This window comes from Gobio gobio (assembly GCF_949357685.1).
Source record: "Gobio gobio genome assembly, chromosome: 25".
NCBI classification, from domain to species: Eukaryota; Metazoa; Chordata; class Actinopteri; order Cypriniformes; family Gobionidae; genus Gobio; species Gobio gobio.
Window position 1 is genome coordinate 27,654,935 of NC_137121.1, and position 22,695 is coordinate 27,677,629.

Genomic DNA, 22,695 nt, shown 5'->3' on the forward strand with positions numbered 1-22,695 from the left:
TTTTAAAGAGTACATAAAGTATTGAATGATAATGTTTCTGAAACATCTGTGTATTTGACAAATATTGCATTTATTTCACTTCAGCTGTGATGAAGTATGCAAACACTGGCTAGCGTCACTACGGGAAGCAGAAAGTGTCCGACTTCACGTCTCCATTTGCAGCTCCTCCCCGCCTGCACACGGTTAATCTCGCAGATCGGTTGCATCCAGGTGCAGCCGATGTCGAACACACCTTGTTTCCTCTCATTACTTTGCCTAGGTGCGTCCATGGCCATACACAGGGTTTAGGGAGATCTGAGGTCCAAAAACTGCGCTTGCTAGTGTGTCTGAAAAAGTGCATTTTAAGATAGAGGGAAACATTTGGATGGATAGAACCATCTCATTGGGCAGTATCATAAATGATCTGCCAATCAAGAAGACATGATATCAACTTCATATGTTTGTATGTTCTCTTGTTCATACTCTGGTGTTGTCCATGTTATGGTATTTGTGGTTTCTCATGCTTTAGTTTATTGATTTCCCCATTATAATCGACAATGTGCATTTTATTGAACAACCCCTGCATGACAGTATCCAGTTAAAAAAAGAACATATGGTTTATATTTTTGAAATCCAAAGCAATTTAATCAAAGAGAAATGGCATGAGAGAAATGAAAATCCATGACAAATTAGCTCACTTGAAAAAAGGTTTTATTAAAACAGCATCATAAATAACAAATGTGTTATTAAGCAGTAAGCCTGAAACATTATAGGCATGTACTGTGCCGTAAAGACTTCTTAAGTTTGTACATTACGGCCCAATGGGAGGTGGCACTTTGGGAGTGGAATGATCAGGATTTATTTTGTTCAGTTCCTCCATGACAGTGTCATACTCCTTTTTCCAGGCCTCTTTTGTCAGTGAAGATGGGCTGACCTCCAGGAACTTGTACGCATCTTTTGTCTGCAAGCTAAACATGCTCTTTGCAACGAGACAGGATTCACCGAAGGCCTTCCAATGCTGAAAGATTTGAGGTACAAAATAAATCACAAAAACGAGAATGTAATCAAGGTGAAATTAACTTCTGTAACCCTGCAACTGAATATTTTCATATGTCTGTTACCCCTTTTGCTGAATCAATAGAGTCCAGAAAGATCTCCTTCATTTCAATCTCCTCGATGAAGTGTTCATTGGCAAAAGTCTCGTCTTTGAGAGCCTCCAGCATTACACTCACTGATTCCCAGAACTTCTGAAGCTGAATCAGAATGTTTTGGATTCGGGAAAGGCATTTTTGGACATCATTCAGATAGATAGGGTCAGGTATTGAACCTTTAGAAACAATATTAAGAAAACAATAATTATATGATATCACTCTGAGGCTTCTGGTGTAAATCAAGGAATGGGTTGTCGCCTCGAAAACAAGGCACAAAAACAACACGCCACAAAAACAAGTTTGACAGATGCTCACAATGGTCAGTGTGTCCCGGCCTTTAAGTGAAAGAATCTTACCATTTTCTATTTTAATGCTTGCCAACTTCAGCTGCATTTCAGTCATCCTGACTTGGATGTTCCACTCCTTGGTCATCAGGCTTGACTTCTCAATAGAGAGTTGAGTCAATTCGCTGGACAGAAGCTGGGCTTTTGCAGCTGCTTCAGGGGAATCTTTAGCATCAATAAATGATTTAACGATGGGTCCAACAAATGGGACAAGGGCAGAGAAGAATCCCAGACGATTACTTTTGCGAGAAGAATCTTTGACATGATTATACAGCTCTAGGTTTTTCTGTGCAATCGTTGCCTCAAGTTGTCCAATTTTCTCAGTGTTTTTCTTCAATTGCTCTTCGAGATCCCTCACCGCATTTTCCTGGGCAGCCATGTCCTGAGAACTTTGTTCTTTTTTTCTTTCTGTCTCAACCTTTTCAAGAATTACATCACTGGTGCAGGAAGCCACACTGTGGTTGTGTTTCTCATATCTGGTGACAACAGATTTCAGATTAATTGTCAGCTTAAACACAGTAAATGTTCTTGATATTCACTGAAACTCTTGATCTGTTCCATCAAAAAGGACTTTTGGCAAAAGTGTTCCAGATATGGTACATTCAACAAATCTTACAACACTTTCTGATGGTAAAAGTAACATTTTGGCAACAATTTGAAACATTTTACCTGTCTACCATCAGACCCACTTTGTCAACAATTTCAGTGATCCATGCTCTGGCTTTTTCCAAGGACTTAATGGCCAAAATAGTTTTTTCTTTTTCTACAGCAATCTTCAGCGCAGGCAGCAGCGTGGTAACTAGATTTTTACTTGTGGCCGCACACTGAAAGAAAGCAGAAATGCCTACATTGTTTATCCACATTTCATACTTTAGATAGGAAACAACTGGTCAAAATCAATCAATCAATGAAACATAAAAGCTCATGACAGTTCAAAGATTAGGCTCAGTTGAGATGCCAAACAAGAGTGAAATAAGTGCAATAACTTTGGACAGTTCTCAAAAAGTTCAATTCATTTCGGTAGTTTGTGCTGGCTGGCAAACACCTTCAAACTGCCATTAGTCCATGATGATTACTCAATAAGGCTCAAGGGCTCTGCTGTATCATTAATTCATTCACTGAGTCAGAATGAATTTGAGTGTCAAATTGCAGATGTAGAAACATATCCACATTTCTGTAATCAGAAGCTTTCTTAACCACTCTTTCATCATCATTATCATTTTTATTGTGTGGTTGTGTTATGAAGAGATAGAGTGTAGCACATATTTAAATAGTCATCTAAACACTGCAGATTTATTGCCAGTATTTGAAATTATTGTATGACTTCCATCTCTCTTGGTGAAGAGAATGGTGGACTCATTAGAAATGTCAACCATGATGGTAAACAGATCTTGTACAGTATGTATAACAATGCACATCTCTCAGACAGATGTAAGTACAGTCTTAAAGATAACGGTTCTTTATTGGCATCTATGATTCCATGAAGAACATTTAAAATCCTGGGAACTTTTTCTTTGCACAAAAAGGTTCTGGTCATAACAGGTTCTTTAGATTTTTAAATATTCTTCACATGACTCCTTAAAGAACTGTTCACTGAGAGTTTCTTTGGTTAACCAAAAATGATTATTCTATAGCACTGAAAACCCATAAATAGAGTCTTTATTTTTAAGAGTGTTTTTGGATGCAATAACAAAAATGGCTCAAGAACATTGGCTTTACCTTCAGCAAAAGAGCCTCAGAGGACCCAAAGAGAAGCTGAGTTTCAACAGCACGCTCTCTGAGAACCCTTTCCAACTTGGGGAACTTAGCCAAGCAGAGATAAGAGAGATGGTAGAGCAAAGCTGTACGCTGGGCAGATGGAAGAAGCTCCGTAACAAAGTCAGGGCTACTTGGGACTGCAATTTCTGTAGAATTAAAAAATGTAATAATAATTACAACTTGACTTGTATCAATTATAAACAACATTAAACATGTAAGAGGTTTACGTTTTATCACTGAAAAACAATTCTGGAATTTTAACCCACCTTGGTTTTCTGACATTTTTTGTCTGTAAAGGAAGTACCTGAAAAACACTGAAAAACAACAACACTATCGTGAGACGAGATTCAACAATAAATGAGAGAGGTCAGTACAAGTTACCTGTAAGATGAATGAACCTCTAAGCAATGTTTTTGACTGTATCAGCATGGGGAATTTATACTCTATGGCGCGCCCCTAAAATTGTTCATCACGTACTGTTACCTTAGGATCTCTGTCGGGCAGGATGAGACTTGGATTTTCAACATCACTCTTACCACATCTGTTATTGTTAAAGCCAACCGTTTAAAATGTTGAAATCAAACATTCTTATTTCAAGCATTTCCTTAAAAGGAGATTAATGGTGTGTAACAGTGTTCTGAAATGACAAGGCAGTTTATTTATATAAATCAAATGTAAATTCATGCCCAAGTTACACTTAAAAGTCACATTTTCTTTGTTAAATAAACATTACATCAAAAATAGAGAAACAAAAAAAAAACACCAAAACAAAAACCACAAAAAAAAAACGATTTTATTTTGTATTTTACCAACTATGTAAAATAACTATGTTCATTTGCAGTTGATTTCATATAGGCTGTGGGTCCCCATACGGAAATGTAATATACCAGTATGTTTGAAATATCAATATATGCGATATATAAAGTAAAAACATGTATGAAACCTATTAGAAATTTGAACAATACATATTTTCAAAACATATATGTCTCATATATGAAATATCCTAATATGCTCATATAAAGTAAAAACATAAATGCACATATATGCACAGCTATCAGAAATTTCATATATTGACATATATCTCTATTCCACATACATGTTTCAATTATATATGTGACAAATCACTATCACTGACAAATGTCGTACAGATTTTATTTTAATGTATAAAACAAATTACATTTAAAATATAAAAATATTTGTAATGTTACTTATTGTCAGGTGAGGCAAGGGATGAAGAAGGACTCAAGGATGCAGACGTTAATGGTCTTTTTATTAGACTTCAAAAATAAACATGCCCCTTCATGCTTGTAACTGGCTCGCCTACAGTTTCTTACAATAAGAAAGCCTCATAAAAGGGGAATTCACTTTTGCCAATAGTTTGTGTTCAAAATAACTGTAAGAGTCTCAATGAGGGAGTGAAAATAAATTGTATTTCACGAGTTCACACTTACACATAATCAGATAGTAAATAGTATGCTTAGTAGTATGCGTATTTGGCGTGCTGTACGAGGAGAGGGCTCCTAGCTCTGTATTTGGCCCAAACCCAGAGTACTCCCCCCGTATCTCTGGTTAGGAAAGTAACCAGGTGAGTGTGAGGAAGACGGGGTGGTGGAGGGATGCTGAAAAACTGTCAATGAACATTGGTGAGTTGACTGGGTATTTTTATAGTCCTTCACTTGTGCTGATTGGGGTAGACATGTTGATTGCTGATTGCTGACAGCTGGTTAGAATGACATGATGATTGGATAGATCATTGGAACGTGTTCCTCCCGAACTTTGCTCATTCAAATATAATTTCATGAGTTCACACTTACAAATAATCAGATAGTAAATAGTATGCGTAATGGTATGCGTAGTAGTATGCGTATTTGGCGTGCTGTCCGAGGAGAGGGCTACGAGCTTGGGCAAAAGTTGCGAACCAATGCAGGACAGCAGCTGTAACATTACTGATGACCCCCAAAAATTGCAATGCGGAGGCTGATTGTGCTGTTTGGGGGGTTAGTTTTGAAGGACCGTGAGAGTTCTCGTCATATTGGATGAAAACCTCACTGCTGCGGCAGTGAAGGTGAGTTAGACAGAGTTGAGCTCCTGCGGGAGCAGAGGAAAACATAATTGCTGCAGCAATGGAGAAATTAGTCAGAAGAGTTGAGCTCTTGCGGGAGCAGAGGAAAACATCACTCCTGTGGCAGTGGAGAAGTTGGTCAGAAGCTCCTGCGGGAGCAGAGGAAACATCACTGCTGTGGCAGTGGAGAATTAGTCGGAAGAGTTGAGCTCCAGTGGGAGCTAAGGAAAATATCACTGCTGCAGCAGTGAAGACATTAGTCGGAAGAGCTGAGCTCCTGCGGGAGCAGAGGTGACATCACTGCTGTGGCTGTGGAGAAGTTAGTCAGAAGAGTTGAGCTCCTGTGGGAGCTAAGGAAAATATCACTGCTGCAGCAGTGAAGACATTAGTCGGAAGAGCTGAGCTCCTGCGGGAGCAGAGGAAAACATCATTGCTGCGGCAATGGAGAAATTAGTCAGAAGAGCTGAGCTCTTGCGGGAGCCAAGGAAACATCACTGCTGTGGCAGTGGAGAATTAGTCGGAAGAGTTGAGCTCCTGTGGGAGCTAAGGAAAATATCACTGCTGCAGCAGTGAAGACATTAGTCGGAAGAGCTGAGCTCCTGCGGGAGCAGAGGAAAACATCATTGCTGCGGCAATGGAGAAATTAGTCAGAAGAACTGAGCTCTTGCGGGAGCAGAGGAAAATATCACTGCAGCAGTGAAGACATTAGTCAGATGATTGCATCTGTGATATGCAATCACTTTCCACTGCACTTTTACACTTTTTTTTCGGATAGCTTCTGTCCATAATTTATTGCACTACCTTAATCCACTGCCATATTCCTCTTTTTAGCCTAACATATCATTGTATACCTCTATCTGTAAAATTCTGTTTATAGTAATAGTCATCTGTATATTATATTACATATCCACCTGTAAATTCTGTTTATAGTAATAACCATCTGTATATTATTCACTGTACATATTCACCTGTAAATTCTTTTTATAGTAATAACCATCTCTCTATTTATATATATATTTATATATACTCAGTACATATCCATGTCCTGCACTTATTGCTATTGCACTTCTGGGGCCCGTTCTTCGTACCTCGCTAACTCAGTTAGCCGGATTTGATTGTTGACGATTTGGCATGATCTTGGATTGTTTGGTTCTTCGACGCTCATCCTGGACTTGCTGTCATAGCAACAGGTCCGTTAGCTTAAACCTGCTCGCGAGCAGGCTTATTTCATGTAAACAGGATTAGATTGCATCTTGAGGTGATACTTAAAATCTGTCCCAGCCACTGCTACTTTATTACAAGAGTTCTTTACTGAACCAGGGGCAATACTAATCATTTTAAATAATAATAATAATATACACATTTTTAAATTGTATATGTATATGAGAATGAATATAATATTATAATGTTGTGTATAATACTATAGACACAGCCACTTGATTGAGCGATTTATTTGTGATGGAATAATTACTTTATAATTTTATTGGAGGTTTGCACACATGTTGTACAGTTCATCTGAGCCGTGCATTAATTTAAGTGATGACGGATATTATGGGATGGCTTGATGCAGCGCAGGAGATGCAGAGAATTTGATCTTGACCCTTAAAAACGTTAATACTGTCACGTTACAAATCTGCTTCAAATTGATGAATTATTACAATTAAAAATTGAATTACAACATTGAAATAAAAATGTAAAGGGTGTACAAATACTGTATAAAATCGTGAATAATTGGTAATCATGTAACAAAAAAAACATTTATCATTGATCTATTATAACTTTTATGTTGGTTTGGTCGTTTAGCCATTTCCTTATAAAGCTCCAGATATTCGTGGGGGTTTTTTGTGTAATTTGCCAAGTTTTTTGCCAGGTGGCTTTTTTAATTATATGATGTCATTACGTTGCTGTCTTGACGCCAGCCAATCGCTGCACTGCTGATCATGGTTTCTAGTATCGATGCATCTGCCCTCTTCAGGGAAAACAAGAACGCACAGTGATCTTAGATCATTCAATCCAGATATTTAAATCCAATCCGCAAATTCGTTTGAAGAACCAAATTATCCAGACATCAGTTATCACGATTAAAAGATCTGGGATCTGTCAAATCATCTCAGATGTATTAAGCGAGGTACGAAGAACGGGCCCCTGGTTAGACCTAAACTGCATTTCGTTGCCTTGTACTTGTACTTGTGTAATGACAATAAAGTTGAATCTAATCTAATCTAATTAGTCGGAAGAGCTGAGCTCCTGCAGGAGCAGAGGTTACATCACTGCTGTGGCTGTGGAGAAGTTAGTCAGAAGAGCTGAGCTCCTGCGGGAGCCAAGGAAACATCACTGCTGCAGCAGTGGAGAAAGAAAATTCTCATTTGTTGGAATGATGGTATCAGATGAGTCGGATATGTGGGCTTGCGGGTATGTGTGGGAGAGCGAGGCTGGAGCTGAAAACCTAGCTGATGAGTGTTCGTTGGGCTTCTTTGATATGGATGCGATTTGATCGGATATCGTTCTTAAAAGCTTCTGAAGACCAGCAACCAAGTGTTTGGATCTGGTGCTGGGAAAGGCCTTTTGGGGTAGCTAAAGTTGCTTCTCCTATGCGGAATGAATGGCTGGAAAAGTGGTCTGCTTGGATGCCTGATTGAATCAAGATGGATTTTTGGAACCAAAAACTTGTGACAGGGCGGTTGGAATCATCAACAAAGGGTGGGTCGGATGGGAGTTTAGCCTGAGCATTTCTTAAGTTTAAATAAGCTGAAAGGGTTTAGTACGGCTGAATTGGTGCAGGGAAATTAAAGATGTAAATGAAATGGCCTTTTTTCATTTTGTCTGTTTTACTTTGTTTAATGAAATAAGAGATGGTGTCGTCATTTAACACTGATAAATCTGTAATTGTGGAATGGATTTTTGGGTTGAAGCTGGACGTGGTGGTGAGTTCTGAACATCTGAGAAAACCAAAAAAGGCCAGTATGAACATGAGCATGCGTCGTGGAGGCACACACGGAAGACAAGAATAGGTTATTTAGATTTTTTTTTTGCGCACAAAAACTATTGTCACCGGATCTGCGTAATATTCTCGCGCATGCGTCGTGGAGGCACACACGGAAGACAAGAACAAGTTGGATAAAGGTGTTATTTAGATTTTTTTTTGCGCACAAAAACTATTGTCGTTGCATCGTAAAATTATTGTAGAGTCACTGTGGTGAGATGGACTTTGTAACGACGTTTTAAGTGCCTTTTATGGGTTTGTGTATTGGGAGTGTAAATGTACTGAATGCCAATGGAGGCCTATCTGAAGCCTTTCTCAGCCATCAGCTTTCAACAAAAATATCTTCATTTGTGTTCCGAAGATGAACTGAGGTCTTACGGGTGTCGAACGACATGAGGGTGAGTAATTAATGACATAATTAAAATTTGAGTGAACTAACCCTTTAAGTCCAAATACAGCGCAAAACAACGTTGGGATTGAGTAATTTGCGAAAAATGCTTGTGCCTGATTTCTGTTAGATATAGCCTACGCACTTCTAGGGATGCTCCGATCAGAATTTTTTTCCTTTCAATGTACAAAAGTATTACAATATGAAAGGCTCCTCCAATACAGAGTAGCACAAAACGCGTATCCGCATCCCATGCGCAGGATGATGCGCTTGAAGCAACACAGAGTCACAACGCGCAGCGCTCCGTCCGCATTGAAGTTCAAAACACAAAGGGAGCGAAATTGATGTGTAATGTAATATACTGTACCTATGCAATAGTTTATTGAGCCTTTTCTTTTAACAGTTTTACATTTCAGTTACTGTGCGCGTGAAGAACGATTATAGCGCTCTCTACTCAAGTGTTGTGTGTGATCTAACAGACACACGGGAGAAAGTAACATGAATTAGAAACCGCAATAAACTTCAGCAAGTCCTTTTATACAAAACCATATACCTTTTATCTACGGATCAAGTATAATAATAGGAACATTGAATCATCTTGGAGAGAGTTTTTTCGTGTTGACTATTGTCACCGAACGCAGCACAGTTTGAAAGCTGAATGGAGAATTACTGACAGCCACAGCCGAGGGAAGCATTCACGTGAATTTAATGACTTAAATATTAATCTGTAAATATTAAAAGCTTCAGAAAACTTGAAATATAGTGCATGAAAACTTGATGGTGCTTTTTAATGGTATTGTGCCTTTTGTGTGGCTTAACAATAACACAGAATACTATACACACAATATCGGATTTGGATCGGTCTCCTCTGACCGATACCTGATCCAGCAAAAATGACAGTATCGGAGCCGATTCCCGATCTGAGTATCGGATCGGAGCATCCCTACGCACTTCACTGTTGTTCATTCCGGTTAAATGTTACAGGACACTAATAAAAGAAACGGGGTATGATGACGGGGTAACATCCATCTCACTTCCCAATATTCCAGCCCAAATCATCACCCACCAGCTCCTTGCTGACGCTGTAGTCTTGTTGGAACAGGTAACCAAGGAGATACAAACTAAAAGTTAAGGAGAACGATGACAAACAGACAGACGTGACAAAATGCCCTTAACAGTGCGGCAGTGTGGGGGTACTCAGAGGTTCCATAGGTGGAGTGTGCGATTGCAGTGCACTTGTGTCCACAAAAACCACCACCTGGTGGAATAGTCCGAGACAATGGTCATACTGCAAGTCTATCAGGCCAAAGCATTAAAAGATCTGCTCAAGGGTAGTCCTGACCCAGTGGTAATGCAGGAACTGTGTTGTGCTTTCTCGGACGCAGACCCTGGGTCAGGTGATCTCCACATTGGTGGTCCAGAAGGTAACAAGGTACCCACTGCCCCCCCAAAAAAATATTTTCTTGGGAGAAACCATCGTGGGGACAGGAGGCGGAGTCCACTCTGGACCGGAGATGGGAGGGGGAGTCCACTCTGGACTGGAGACCCCACTGGACGCTGGTCGCGGGCAGGAGCCCCCACTGGACACTTGTCTGGGGATGGAGCCATCTCTGGACACTTGTCTGGCAGGAGCCATCTCAGGACGTTGGTCAGTGGCTGGAGCCATCTCTGGATGCTGGACAGTGGCTGACCACAGCAGAGCAAGGCGCCTGGGCGGCGAATTAGGGACGGCAGTGACCTCCGGAATAGTCACCGGACTTGGGACCACCGGACTTGGGATCACCGGACTTGGGACCACCAGACTTGGGACCACCGGACTTGGCAGCGCAGAAACCTTAGGAACCTGGTCACGGGCAGGAGCCCCCAGTGGATGCTGGTCTGGGGCTGGAGCCAGAACCGGACTTAGGTCAGAGGCTGGAAGTGGTTCAGACCAAAAGTCTATAAGCCAGTTTTCTTTTGCTGGTTCTGGTGGTGTTGCTGCTGGTATGGCAGCATCCATCTTGGCTGGAGTGGAACAGGGTGACTGTAGTTGAGTGGTGGTGGTGTCCTCATCCACCTCACCAACAGTAAGGGAAGAACCACTCAGCCATAGTACATAATCCAGATATTGGGCCAGGGAGCATGTGGTCGCTGCTGCTGGTACCTGGCGAAATAGGTGGTCATCCAGCCCCATCCAAAAGATGCCCTTCCGCATCCCATAACCCCATGAAACCAGGTGGGCCAAGACAAGAAACTCCTCCACATACTCCTCGATCAGCCGCTGGTCTTGGGAGATGGACAGCAAAAGATCAGCTGGGTCTTGGGGAAAGAGGAGAAGGCCCGCACTGCAGTCTGTAATCGGCCTGGTCATCTGTTACGGGTGTGGTGCTCAGGAACAAGCAGAAGACGTAGGAGATGCAAATACCAACGTGTTTTAATAATAAGTAAACCAAAGGCAGGAAAACAGGCAACAGCACAACTAATCATAACGGTGACCAGAAAAAGAGTGAGAAACAGGAAAGAACTTAAGTAGCAAACAGAAATGACACAAACAACTTAAAGTCAAAACAGACAGATATGTAACAGAGTGCTTCTTCATTACACAAGGCCACAGGAATGAATGGTTTTCAATCCTCATCATACTCCAGCAGAGTATGGGCAATTTTATTTGGTTTGCACCTGGGGTTGCAGAAGGGGTTGTGCTGGGTGAAAATATTGTTCCTGTAAATGAATAGAATCTGAAAGAGGAGACTCTGAATGATGAATAGACCTCAGTGGGACCAGTAGAGGGCTTCATTATAGCCTTAAATTACAACAACTATACATATTGTTAATTGGTTGAACATGTCCTGGCCTGTTACTAAGTCTGTTTATGCAAGCTTGACTTTGCCTAAAGCAAAGCAGGTTTGTACAATTGTGAAATTCTGAGGTTTGTTGATATAGATCAAGTGTAATCAACAGGTCTGTACAGGAACCACTGACAGAGAACAATCACATTATTACATATCTTCCTGGAAGTGCTTAAGGAGTTTTCGAAATCGTGGAAAGCACCTTTTTTCTGCCCACTCATGATTTGCTGGCTCCTCTGCTTATATTACCTGCGGCGGTGTGGCAGCAAGGGGGTACTAGGAGGTTCCACAGGTAGAGTGTACGATTGTGGCGCACTTGTGCCTGCAAAACGCTGCTGCCTGGAGGAATAGTCCAAGGCTCCCTTTCAGGGCATGCAAGTTTACGTAGTCGCTCACGTTAAGGACTTTCAATGTTGCTTGCCAGGCTTTCCATCCACCCTGCATGCAATGGTCATATTGCAAGTCTATCAGGAAAAAAAACATTCCTGACCCAGAGGTAATGCAGAAACTGCATTCAGTTACCGACTCTGCCCTGACTACGTAGGTTATGAGGCTGATGTTGGGTGGGGCAGGGACGCCCCTATTGCCCAAGGCAGCCTTTTCTGTGGTACTGTCAAGAACTCCACACAGCAGTTGTCGGCAATGAAAAAGCAGCCGGAGACTGTCATAAAACAAAGCCAGACCCAGTGGTCCTCTTGAAAGCAGGTAGCCCCATCTGCACATTGGCAGAACGTCAAGAACCCTCCTACAGCTTTGAAGTGGCCCTAAGGCGGGTGATCCAGGGAAGGAGTGGCTATGGGCCTGTTCGCACCAGGAATTGGGCTTGGCCTCACTCCCTGGAGGGGGAAGTGAATTTTATATGGTCAAAAAAGAGCAATTTTCCTTCTCCCTGGGTCAGTCCCAAATACCCTATGCTCATGGCGACGCCCGTACAACAGACACTTCCCTCAGAACTTCTGTGGACACAAATAGTTGAAGAGTTGCAAACCAGTATAGCTCCTTTCACCGTCACTGACTTCTGCCACTGTGGGCCCCCGGGCCAAAGTTGGTGCTTTCGTACACCATTCCTCACAGCTTTCGAGCCTTCTTGACGTGGCGAGCCGTAGCTTTCCACCTCAGGGCACGCCAGATATTGTTTCCCATTGCGAGCTTGGGGTGTGGCTAGCGCTTCCCAACCCACGCTGGCTAATCAGGACCATTCAGCTCGGCTATACGATTAATTTCACCTAGATACAGCCCAGATACAGCAGTGTACTTTTCACCTCAGTACGAGGTGAGGGCACTGCTTTCTTGAAGAACAAGATCACAGTCCTTCTAGTCCCTCCGGCCGAGATGAAGAAAGGATTTCATCACCTTTGAGTGATGGGCATACTAGTACAAGATTCTACCTTTCAGGTTGTCCCCATCTCCTCGAGTCTTCAAGTTCCAGAGGCGGCCAAGGGAATGACTGGCTAATTATAGCTTCCTCTCGGGAGGTGGTATACATGCAAAAAGGCCTGGTCCTTCAGCATAGAGCCTTATTGGGACTCCGGGTCATCTGGGAGAAGAACAAGCTTTATCTTGTGCAGAGAATCTCTTTTTTTTGGTGTGCAGTTGGACTCGATCACCATGACAGCATGTCATTCAGAAGGTTACACCCGGTCTGTGCTCAGCTGCTTGAATATGTTCAAGCACAAGACAGCAAATATCCACCACTGAGCCTCATTGCACAGACGCTGTGCAAGGAGGAAGAAGAACCATTTCTAATGGTTGCGCCAAAGTCGCCCAAACAGACTTTGATCTCAAAGCTCATGCTGATGCTGATGCTGCATGAGCTATATGGCATATAGTACAGGGACCCCTTGTCTCGGTTTCGACAAAACATCAACGTCCCTCCTGACACAACTCTGAACTGCCGCTAAAGTTCCTCAGCACAAACCAGCATAAAAGTGTGTGACCATTTATATACGTACAGTGAGGAAAATAAGTATTTGAACACCCTGCTATTTTGCAAGTTCTCCCACTTAGAAATCATGGAGGGGTCTGAAATTGTCATCGTAGGTGCATGTCCACTGTGAGAGACATAATCTAAAAAAAGAAAATCCAGAAATCAATGTATGATTTTTTAACAATTTATTTGTATGATACAGCTGCAAATAAGTATTTGAACACCTGTCTATCAGCTAGAATTCTGACCCTCAAAGACCTGTTAGTCTGCCTTTAAAATTTCCACCTCCACTCCATTTATTATCCTAAATTAGATGCACCTGTTTGAGGTTGTTAGCTGCATAAAGACACCTGTCCACCCCATACAATCAGTAAGAATCCAACTACTAACATGGCCAAGACCAAAGAGCTGTCCAAAGACACTAGAGACAAAATTGTACACCTTCACAAGGCTGGAAAGGGCTACGGGGAAATTGCCAAGCAGCTTGGTGAAAAAAGGTCCACTGTTGGAGCAATCATTAGAAAATGGAAGAAGCTAATGACTGTCAATCTCCCTCGGACTGGGGCTCCATGCAAGATCTCACCTCGTGGGGTCTCAATGATCCTAAGAAAGGTGAGAAATCAGCCCAGAACTACACGGGAGGAGCTGGTCAATGACCTGAAAAGAGCTGGGACCACCGTTTCCAAGGTTACTGTTGGTAAAACACTAAGATGTCATGGTTTGAAATCATGCATGGCACGGAAGGTTCAAAATAGATGAGACCAAAATAAAACTTTTTGGTCATAATTCCACTAAACGTGTTTGGAGGAAGAAGAATGATGAGTACCATCCCAAGAACACCATCCCTATTGTGAAGCATGGGGGTGGTAGCATCATGCTTTGGGGGTGTTTTTCTGCACATGGGACAGGGCGACTGCACTGTATTAAGGAGAGGATGACCGGGGCCATGTATTGCAAGATTTTGGGGAACAACCTCCTTCCCTCAGTTAGAGCATTGAAGATGGGTCGAGGCTGGGTCTTCTAACATGACAATGACCCGAAGCACACAGCCAGAATAACCAAGGAGTGGCTCTGTAAGAAGCACATCAAGGTTCTGGCGTGACCTAGCCAGTCTCCAGACCTAAACCCAATAGAGAATCTTTGGAGGGAGCACAAACTCTTTGTTTCTCAGCGACAGGCCAGAAACCTGACTGATCTAGAGAAGATCTGTGTGGAGGAGTGGGCCAAAATCCCTCCTGCAGTGTGTGCAAACCTGGTGAAAAACTACAGGAAACGTTTGACCTCTGTAAAGGCAAACAAAGGCTACGGTACCAAATATTAACATTGATTTTCTCAGGTGTTCAAATACTTATTTGCAGCTGTATCATTCAAATAAATAGTTAAAAAATCATACATTGTGATTTCTGGATAGTTTTTTTTAGATTATGTCTCTCACAGTGGACATGCACCTACGATGACAATTTCCGACCCCACCATGATTTCTAAGTGGGTGAACTTGCAAAATAGCAGGGTGTTCAAATACTTATTTTCCTCACTGTATACATGGGCGCGCAAATTCCACACGCCAATTTCATTGGCCTTTTCTTCATATGTCAGAGGTGTGGGGGTCCAAGAGTGATCCCTAGTGTTGGTTTTGACACAATATCGTCAATCCCTCTTTCAGGGAACGGGGGTAAGTAAACGAGACATTAGTAAACGCTTTGCTACACTATCCATAGTTTAACCATAGTATTTGTAGTAAAACTGTGGTTGTTTTAATAAGTGCCATCTCGTTTGTTGAGAATGATGGACTCAATTATGGACACACAAATGTTTATATTAAAAATAAAGGTTCTTTATTGGCATCTATAATTCCATGGAGAACTCTTAACTTTCATGGAACCTTTCCATTGCACAAAAATGTCTTTATAGTGGGAAGGGTAGGTTCTTTAGATTTCTAAAATGTGTTATTAGCCATGGAAATTAGTATGTCTGAATTCTTAGCATTCATGAAACATTACTGAAAAAATGCCCGGATAGCTTGCTATTTCTGCCGAGATCCTTGATTACATCTTCATCCCAGAGGCCACAGGAGTGAATGATTTGCAATCCTCGTCATACTCCAGCACAGTAGGTGGCAGTATGGACAAACTTATTTGGTATGCACCCACCAGTAAAGCTCATAGAAGAGGATGAATGATGTGCAGGTGTTGGTTGTCAAGTGAAGGACGTGGAGATTTTTCCAGTTTTAGATTTTTCCTATAAAAGCATTTTGATTGTGAATTTTGATTCACAAAATGAGACTCCTGCTTTCCCTGACATTGCCACAGAGGCCGCCCCGGAGACGCTCAGCCCTGAACTACCGTTTTCGCGCTGGTCCTCTGAACTGCTGGCTCCTACCTGGTCCCCTGGGCTGCCTGCACCACCCAGGACGCCCACCCTTATCACGCCTCATCTTAGACTCCCCTGATGTAATCCAGCTTCTTGTCTCCAATCTCCAGCTATGTGTGTTCACCCTACAAAGAAAAGGAAAGTGCAATCATATTATCTACAGTGACTGAGTACGTGAGTTTGGCAACTTAGCATACCCGCAGCTGTTCTCCATCTGCTTCTACTCAACTGCCATATCATCCAACTTCATTGCATTAACACTGTCTTAAATAAAGCAGGATCCATATGCTTCACCCAAATGTATATCATAATGCAGAAGGGAATATGTCAGTACTTCAATGTTATTACGATTTTAAACACCCCTTGTGCTTTGTTTGTCCAATCAATGATAATGACATCAAATATCTAAATAAGAATGTTAACCCAGGGTTTATGGATGTATTTTTGCTTTTTTTTGTCTGTTATCTCAGATGGGTGAAAATATTGTGGATGTCAATTAATAGAATCTGAAAAATGAGACTGATGGACAAACAAACCTCAGTGGCTCATGTCTGAACTCATGTCAGCCTTTAATTGCAAAAACCATAGGTGTTGTTTATGGGTTGAACACAGGGTTCCTACATATTTACGACCATATTTAACTTGTTCTGATCAAATGTTTTCAAATTCAACTGCTAACAAGTGTTACATTCTAAAGATTTAGTATTGGCGTTTTTGCCTTTTATTAGGATAGGAAAGTAGCTAGACAGGAAGTAAGGTGGGAGAGAGAGGGGGGTGGGATTGGGGAAAGTCCATGAGGCAGGACTCGAACTCGGGTCTCCCGAAACACAAAGCACTACATGGCGACGCACTTACCCACAATGCTATTGGCGCCTACAAGTATGTTACACTCTGAGTCAAAACCTCTATGTAGGCTATCTAATATTTAGAAATCCTATATTAAAATATTGCCTTTTGTGACCTTAACGATCAAAATGCTAAATCAGTCACAATTTTTTAAAGGGTTATTAATTTACCCAAACATTTAATTTCTATCATAATTTACTTACCCTCATGTCATTCTAAACTAATAAGACTTTTGTTAATCTTGGAAATCTTGGACACATGAAGATATTTAAAGGATTAGTTCACCTCAAAATGAAAATTTACTAATCATTTACTCACCCCAATGCCATCCAAAATGGCAACCAACCCAGTTGGTTGCTCAAAAACGTCTCAGGTTACAAATGTAACCATTGTTCCCTGAGAACAGGGAACGAGACGCTGCGTCAGCTTTGACGCTACGGGGAACGCCTCCAGCGTGACTGGTGCCTGAAATCACATTGAATCACGTCAATCCTATTGACCGGCGACAGCCTATGATGTCATCAAGGTGCGACCAGGAAGTATATAAGGGAGCCTTGCCAACATGACAGTATCTACTCGTCTGAAGGGACTGTGTTTCGGCAGGCAGGCCCTGCGGCATGGCACAGCGACGCAGCGTCTCGTTCCCTGTTCTCAGGGAACAATGGTTACATTTGTAACCTGAGACGTTCCCTTTCGAAAGGGAACTCGCGCTGCGTCAGCTTTGACGCTACGGGGAACGATATACCCACGCCGCCATGCCGACGGGAGTGCATGCCCAATGGCAGTGACAACTGTCAAGACAAGCAAATTCTGCTGAAATGCCTGAACCACTCCCCTTCTGGTCACATTAGGCTGTCAGTGACAGCGCTCCCTACGGTCATAGCCCAAGCTATCGCCTGAGAAGGAAACCTTCACACACATGAGGTCCTTCCCAGGCCTTGCTCGAAGGCCTGGAACCAACCCATTCGACTTAGAAGGGGTTCCTTTAAGGGAACGTGGCAAGGGGAACCCGAGGGAACCCATGCCAGTCACTATTCGGGAGGTTCTCACCGAATGCCACCAGGGAGACCTGACCAGGTGACCCAGTCTAGTATGGGACACGTAATACGGTCAACCCTGTCTGTACAGTACAGAGCCTCTGGTACTCGCCTCCGAAGAGACATCCCGCTAGGGTGCTGCAAGAAAGGGCAGCGTCACCGACTAGCCGGACCTCAGAGACGGGTTATCCCGGAGAGCAGAGCTCAGCGAAGTGCTTTCAAACCCTTGCTAGCGAGGGGAGTCGAGCCGCTCGATCCTCGGATCTACCAAGCACTTACTTTAAAACGTGCTCAGGAGGCCAAAGGCCTTAAAGGCTGAACGTATCGGGAGGGCCCCTCGGGACCTACCACCAACAGATCAGCGCCAAGTGGCCGTAAGCTCATAACAGACCCTCGTTTGAGAGGAGCTCATAAGCCTGCCCGGTAGGTAACCACGCCGTAGGCACACTATGAAGGTCCCGTCCTGTCGGGACCGCATAGCCGCAGTGACACCTCGTCCTGCTAGGGTAAGAACACCGCCTTCAGGTCTCGCAAACGGCCAGAGGCCGGCGCCTGATAGCGGGTGGCCACTAGCTGTCAGCGTAAAGCCAGTTGTGTGTTCCCACCTGGGGAACTCGTCCCCCAGGGAGGCCGAGAGAGGCCTCCACCTGCTAACCTGATAGACCGCTTGCGCATCCAACAGCAGCGCTCGTCCTCAGGAAGGCCAAACGGGCCTGATACCTGATCGCAGTCGTGCTAGCCCTCGAGGTAGCTGGGAAGACCAGGGACTCGCTTATCAGGGAGGCCAAGCAGGCCTACCAACTGCAAAGACATCGGGCACTCACAGCCTAGCTGAATGTGCTACTCGTAGCACTTCAGGCTCACCACGGCGGCTGGGGACCGGGAGCTCGCTCTCAGGGAGGTACCATGCCTACCATCTGACAGCAGAACGTGCCGCTCACGGCACTTTACGCTCACCACAGCGGCCGGGGAGCCGGCCTCTGTTCAGTGACTGGACCCCTCCAGAAAACCACAAGCCAGAGCGTGCCCTCAGAGGAGGCCACGTGGGCCTCCTACTCCAAGCGAATCCCCTCAGGGAAGCCCGTGCAGCTTTGCCTGATAGTAGCCCATGCTACGCTCCGTTACCGAAACTGGGGACCAGGGAACGATTCCATGGAGGCGCAATGCCTCCACCTAGTAGCAGAACATGCCGTCCATAGCGCTTCGCTAACCGTCTCACCCGCTTTCTCAGCGCCTGAGGATCGGGAGCTCGCTTCCAGGGAGGCAATCATGCCTACCAACCGAAAGCAGAACGTGCTACTCGTAGCACTTCACGCTCATTACCACAGCGACTGGGAACCGGGAGCTCACCCTCAAGGAGGCGACCGTGCCTACCAACTGAAATCAGAACGTGCTACTCGTAGCATTCGCGCTCATTGCCACAGCGACCGGGAACCGTGAGCTCGTCGTCAGGGAGGCCATCCGTGCCTACCACCTGATAGCAGAAGGTGCTACTCATAGCACTTCATGCTCACCGCCACAATGCCTGGGCACCGGGAGTTTGCCTCCAGGGAGGTCACTCAGGGAGGCCGGATGAGGCCTACTACCCACTAGCACTCATGCTAGCCATCCAGTGACTGGGGCCCAGGAACGCCATCCGCAGAGGATGTCAAGTGAGCCTGCTTTCCCCACAGCAGGCCCATAGGGAGGCCCGGTAGGGCCTACCACCTATTTAGCAGCTCGTACCAGCCGTCGAGGGACTTAATGCCTATGGTGCCCCCTCGGGGGAGACCAGGCAGCGCCTGCTGACCACAGCAGGCTCTCAGGGAGGCCGAACAGGGCCTAGCTCCTGAGCGAAGGTAACCCAGACCGGGAACCTACCCCTCAGGGAGGCCTGGCAGGACCTATCCACCGAATAGGGGGTCTGCACATTCCAAGGATCCTGCCGAGACTTTAAGAAGGCTGGCTGCTGCTACCTGGGCTGACGGCAACTGTCTGCTGCTGACGAAGGCCTGGAAATCCAGTTAACACCTGGGGACTCATCCCCAGGGCCAAATGACGGGTCACTGCTGACGTCGACACCAGTGGAGAAAGCCTCCGGGGCCCACTCGTGGGCCACGGTGTCGGGACTTTCCTGCAAGGAGGCCGGTTAGCGCCTACTACCTGTCCTGAAGTCCTACTGCCCAGACCGTCCAAGCTGGCCACTCAAAGCCAGCTGGCTCCTATGCCCGCACCCGGGGCTGGCTCCATCCCAGAGGCAGCTAAGGACAACCTGCTCCGCCGTGTCCTAGGGCCCCCAGGACGGCGCAGTCTCTTGGGCAGTGCCTACAAACATGGACCTAATCACATTCCCAACAGCAGTGTACTCAGCGAAAGTGCTCAAACAAAGACCCTCTAAGCGAGGGGAGTACAACTTACGTCACCTGCATCGGGGCGGCTGTCTTACTTCCCATGCAGCGGCCACCATAAGTGCGAGGGCATCAGCCATTGGCAATGCTCGGGCCTCAGGGGAGCATCCAACCGGAACCGCATTAGCAGAGGTTACCCGATGTTCCGCTCGACCCGGGCCCTAAAGGAGGTGAAGCAGAGACATAAAGCAAGGGAACAATATCACAGAAATGTGCAATCCACCGGCCGTACCATCCTCCAGGAAGAGGCCGGGGGCCGCCAGCAGATGGCGGCCACCAAGCTCCGAAAGGCGGACACTGCAGATAAAGTCTAATCGCAAACCGGCGAAAAGACGCTTAACTCCACCCCACGACCACTGGCGAAGTCGCTGTCTCCTGCAACACCTCGTCTGCATTCCTTGTGACCCCAGAACGCAGAGAAGGGGGCGGGCCTTGGCCGGACGACTCTGTAACAGAGGAGGCTGAAACAAGGATGCATAAACAACGCCATGTTCTTAAATAAAAAGACAGGCCAGGGGCGAACATCTTTATTAAAGGGAACGCCCCCATCCTTGACAAAGCCTAGGCCAAGTGGTGCGACATAAGTCCGCACTAGATCTACTCAGGGCCCGGGAAAGGAATATTATCACCTCTAATATTACACAATGAGGCCCCAAAAGCCCTTTTCCCAAAGCCCCGCAGAGCTGGGCGCAGATCTCACTACAGCTCGTGCATTAGCGTGTACCCGGTCTTCAGCTACTTCTCACTTTACGTTAGGAAAAACACAGCTCGCCCCTTACGCTACAAGCCCTCAGGCGAGAGCGCGATTCAGTTACCCAAACAATGGGGAAAATATAGCACGGAGAGGCAGCAACTCTCTAGCAGAAAGCGAGGTATTCACACACCACCACATAATTCGTTGCAAAGAAGATCGTTCTTAGCTTACTCACGGGGAGTTGCAGGCCCTGCGAAGATCCAGCGGCGATCCAAATTTCCCCAGAAAAACCTCTCAGGCGAGCGAAGGTATAGGAGTTCTGAAAAACATAGTTTGAAATGTTTCACCCTCAGAGAGGGGGACTCACCAATCGCTCCCAGCGGTGCTTCCAGCCAGCCGTAAGGCTAGTATCCGCCCGCCATCCTGAGGGGGGCGCTTTCACCAAACAAACCAGGCGAGCCGGCAGAATCTTACATTTTCTGCTCATCATAGGCCACCGGCCTGATGCAAAGCGCCCAGGGAAAAACCAGAGGAAGGGAAAAAAGGCAGCATTCATCTCCGCGCTCCTCGGGGGGTGGAGTCTGCTGCCTGCGCTGGTTCCGGTTACCAGCCCCGGCTTCCTTCCTCTTCCTGTCACGGGTGTCCCGCCTCCCCTGCGCCCCAGTCCTCCACGGCGGGGCGCTCGAGAGGCGACGCTGGCTCGCTATTCCCGTCTCCAGCCCTCAGACTGGGACGGGCCGGGGACACCCGACTGCCTGGGCGCGGTCCCGGACCTCAGTGGAATGCATGTTTCCTGAATGCCGCCGAGCGCGCCTTCGCCTCTCCGAACTTTCCCACCACCGCCTTTACGGAGGTGCCGAAAAGTTCAGATGGCGAAACCGGGGCATCAGGGAGAAAGGATTTTTTCTTTCTCCCCAATGTCCAAACGGTTTAACCACAGATGTCTCTCCGTGGCCACCCTCGCCGCCATCACCCTCGTCGCGGTCTGGCGCGACTCGACTACCGCCTCAGGGGGTCCCTCCCCCTGATCGAGGTCCCTCAGCAGGTCCGCCTGGTAAGCCTGCAACACAGCTGTGGTGTGCAAAGCCGCCACAGAGTGACCCACTGACATGTACGCCCTGCCATTCAGGCGTTTTAGACCAGCAGGGTGGGAGCCACAGTGTCGCCGGCCGCCCAGAGGCGAGACAAACATAACATCTAGTCCACGGGCGGCATCGACACATACACAGCCAGGCCGTCCCTCGACATCAGCGACATTTAGCTCGCCGATGTCGACAGATGCGGGGCTGAGTATGGTTTCTTCCATCCCCTCGAGATCTGCTGATGGAGATCTAGAAGGAATGGAAGACTCCCAGGAGTTGGGAGGTCATGGGCGGAGAAAAACCGGTCGTCCGAACTGTTTGGACGCTCAGCCTTTCTCCTCACGCGCCGCCAAGGCAGCTGCAGTCTACCCGCAGCGCGTTTCATGACCTCCAGCAACTCCCCGTACATGGGACAGAATGGTGAAAAAGCCTCAGCATTTTTAACTGACTCACCCATCCTTTGCTCGAGTGGAAGAGCAGCAGACGAGGAGGAGGAACCTAGATCCTGCTCCTCCTCCGAAGTCCGCCTCTCGCGATCTGGATCGTCCCGCGAGAACCACATCTGTCTCCGCGACGAGCCAGATCCATCTGGGAAGCACGTGGTGTTTAGACGGCGCTCAGCCTCAGCTCGAGCGTGGTCGTTCCCAGATACTGAAACATCTCCCCTCGAGAAGAGGTCCAGCCGAGAGCGGAGCGTTTTTCCAGAGGACAACGCTCGCAAATACTTTCACAAGAGGTTCGCAAACCTCTCGTGCATGCTCTTCTCCCAGACAGTAAACGCAAAGTGTGAGTGTATCCAAAGCACAAGCTACATGGTACACGTTCAAAACACACCTGCAGAAGTGGCGTTGCTTCTCAG

The 22,695-nt window shown here is 45.7% G+C and overlaps 1 protein-coding gene across 2 annotated transcripts; it reads right to left on the reverse strand.

Moving 5' to 3' along the window:
- Positions 1–506: 506 nt before the first annotated feature.
- LOC307121199 (uncharacterized protein) lies at positions 507–3,732 on the reverse strand. Of its 2 annotated transcripts, none has more exons than XM_079808695.1 (7): positions 3,614–3,727; positions 3,499–3,546; positions 3,194–3,378; positions 2,144–2,298; positions 1,487–1,950; positions 1,101–1,306; positions 507–997 (listed from the first exon to the last, which is right to left on the reverse strand). In XM_079808695.1, exons 2-7 carry the CDS (start codon positions 3,512–3,514, stop codon positions 791–793), a joined length of 1,233 nt encoding a protein of 410 aa, XP_079664821.1. In that variant the 5' UTR covers positions 3,515–3,546; positions 3,614–3,727; the 3' UTR covers positions 507–790. The 2 variants fall into 2 exon arrangements, with proteins under 2 accessions (XP_079664821.1, XP_079664822.1); XM_079808696.1 differs by having other exon boundaries at positions 675–997; positions 3,499–3,562; positions 3,614–3,732.
- Between the last annotated feature and the right edge of the window lie 18,963 nt (positions 3,733–22,695).

What these genes read in the sequence shown, in the direction of transcription:
- LOC307121199 (XM_079808696.1), bottom strand. Translation starts at nt 3,661, where the DNA reads ATGCTGATACAGTCAAAAACATTGCTTAGAGGTTCATTCATCTTACAG. An exon ending in CTGAGGCTCTTTTGCTGAAG is followed by an intron (nt 2,299 to 3,193) that starts GTAAAGCCAATG and finishes GCTTTCTTTCAG; the next exon opens with TGTGCGGCCACAAGTAAAAA. An exon ending in AAGCATTAAAATAGAAAATG is followed by an intron (nt 1,307 to 1,486) that starts GTAAGATTCTTT and finishes TTGTTTCTAAAG; the next exon opens with GTTCAATACCTGACCCTATC.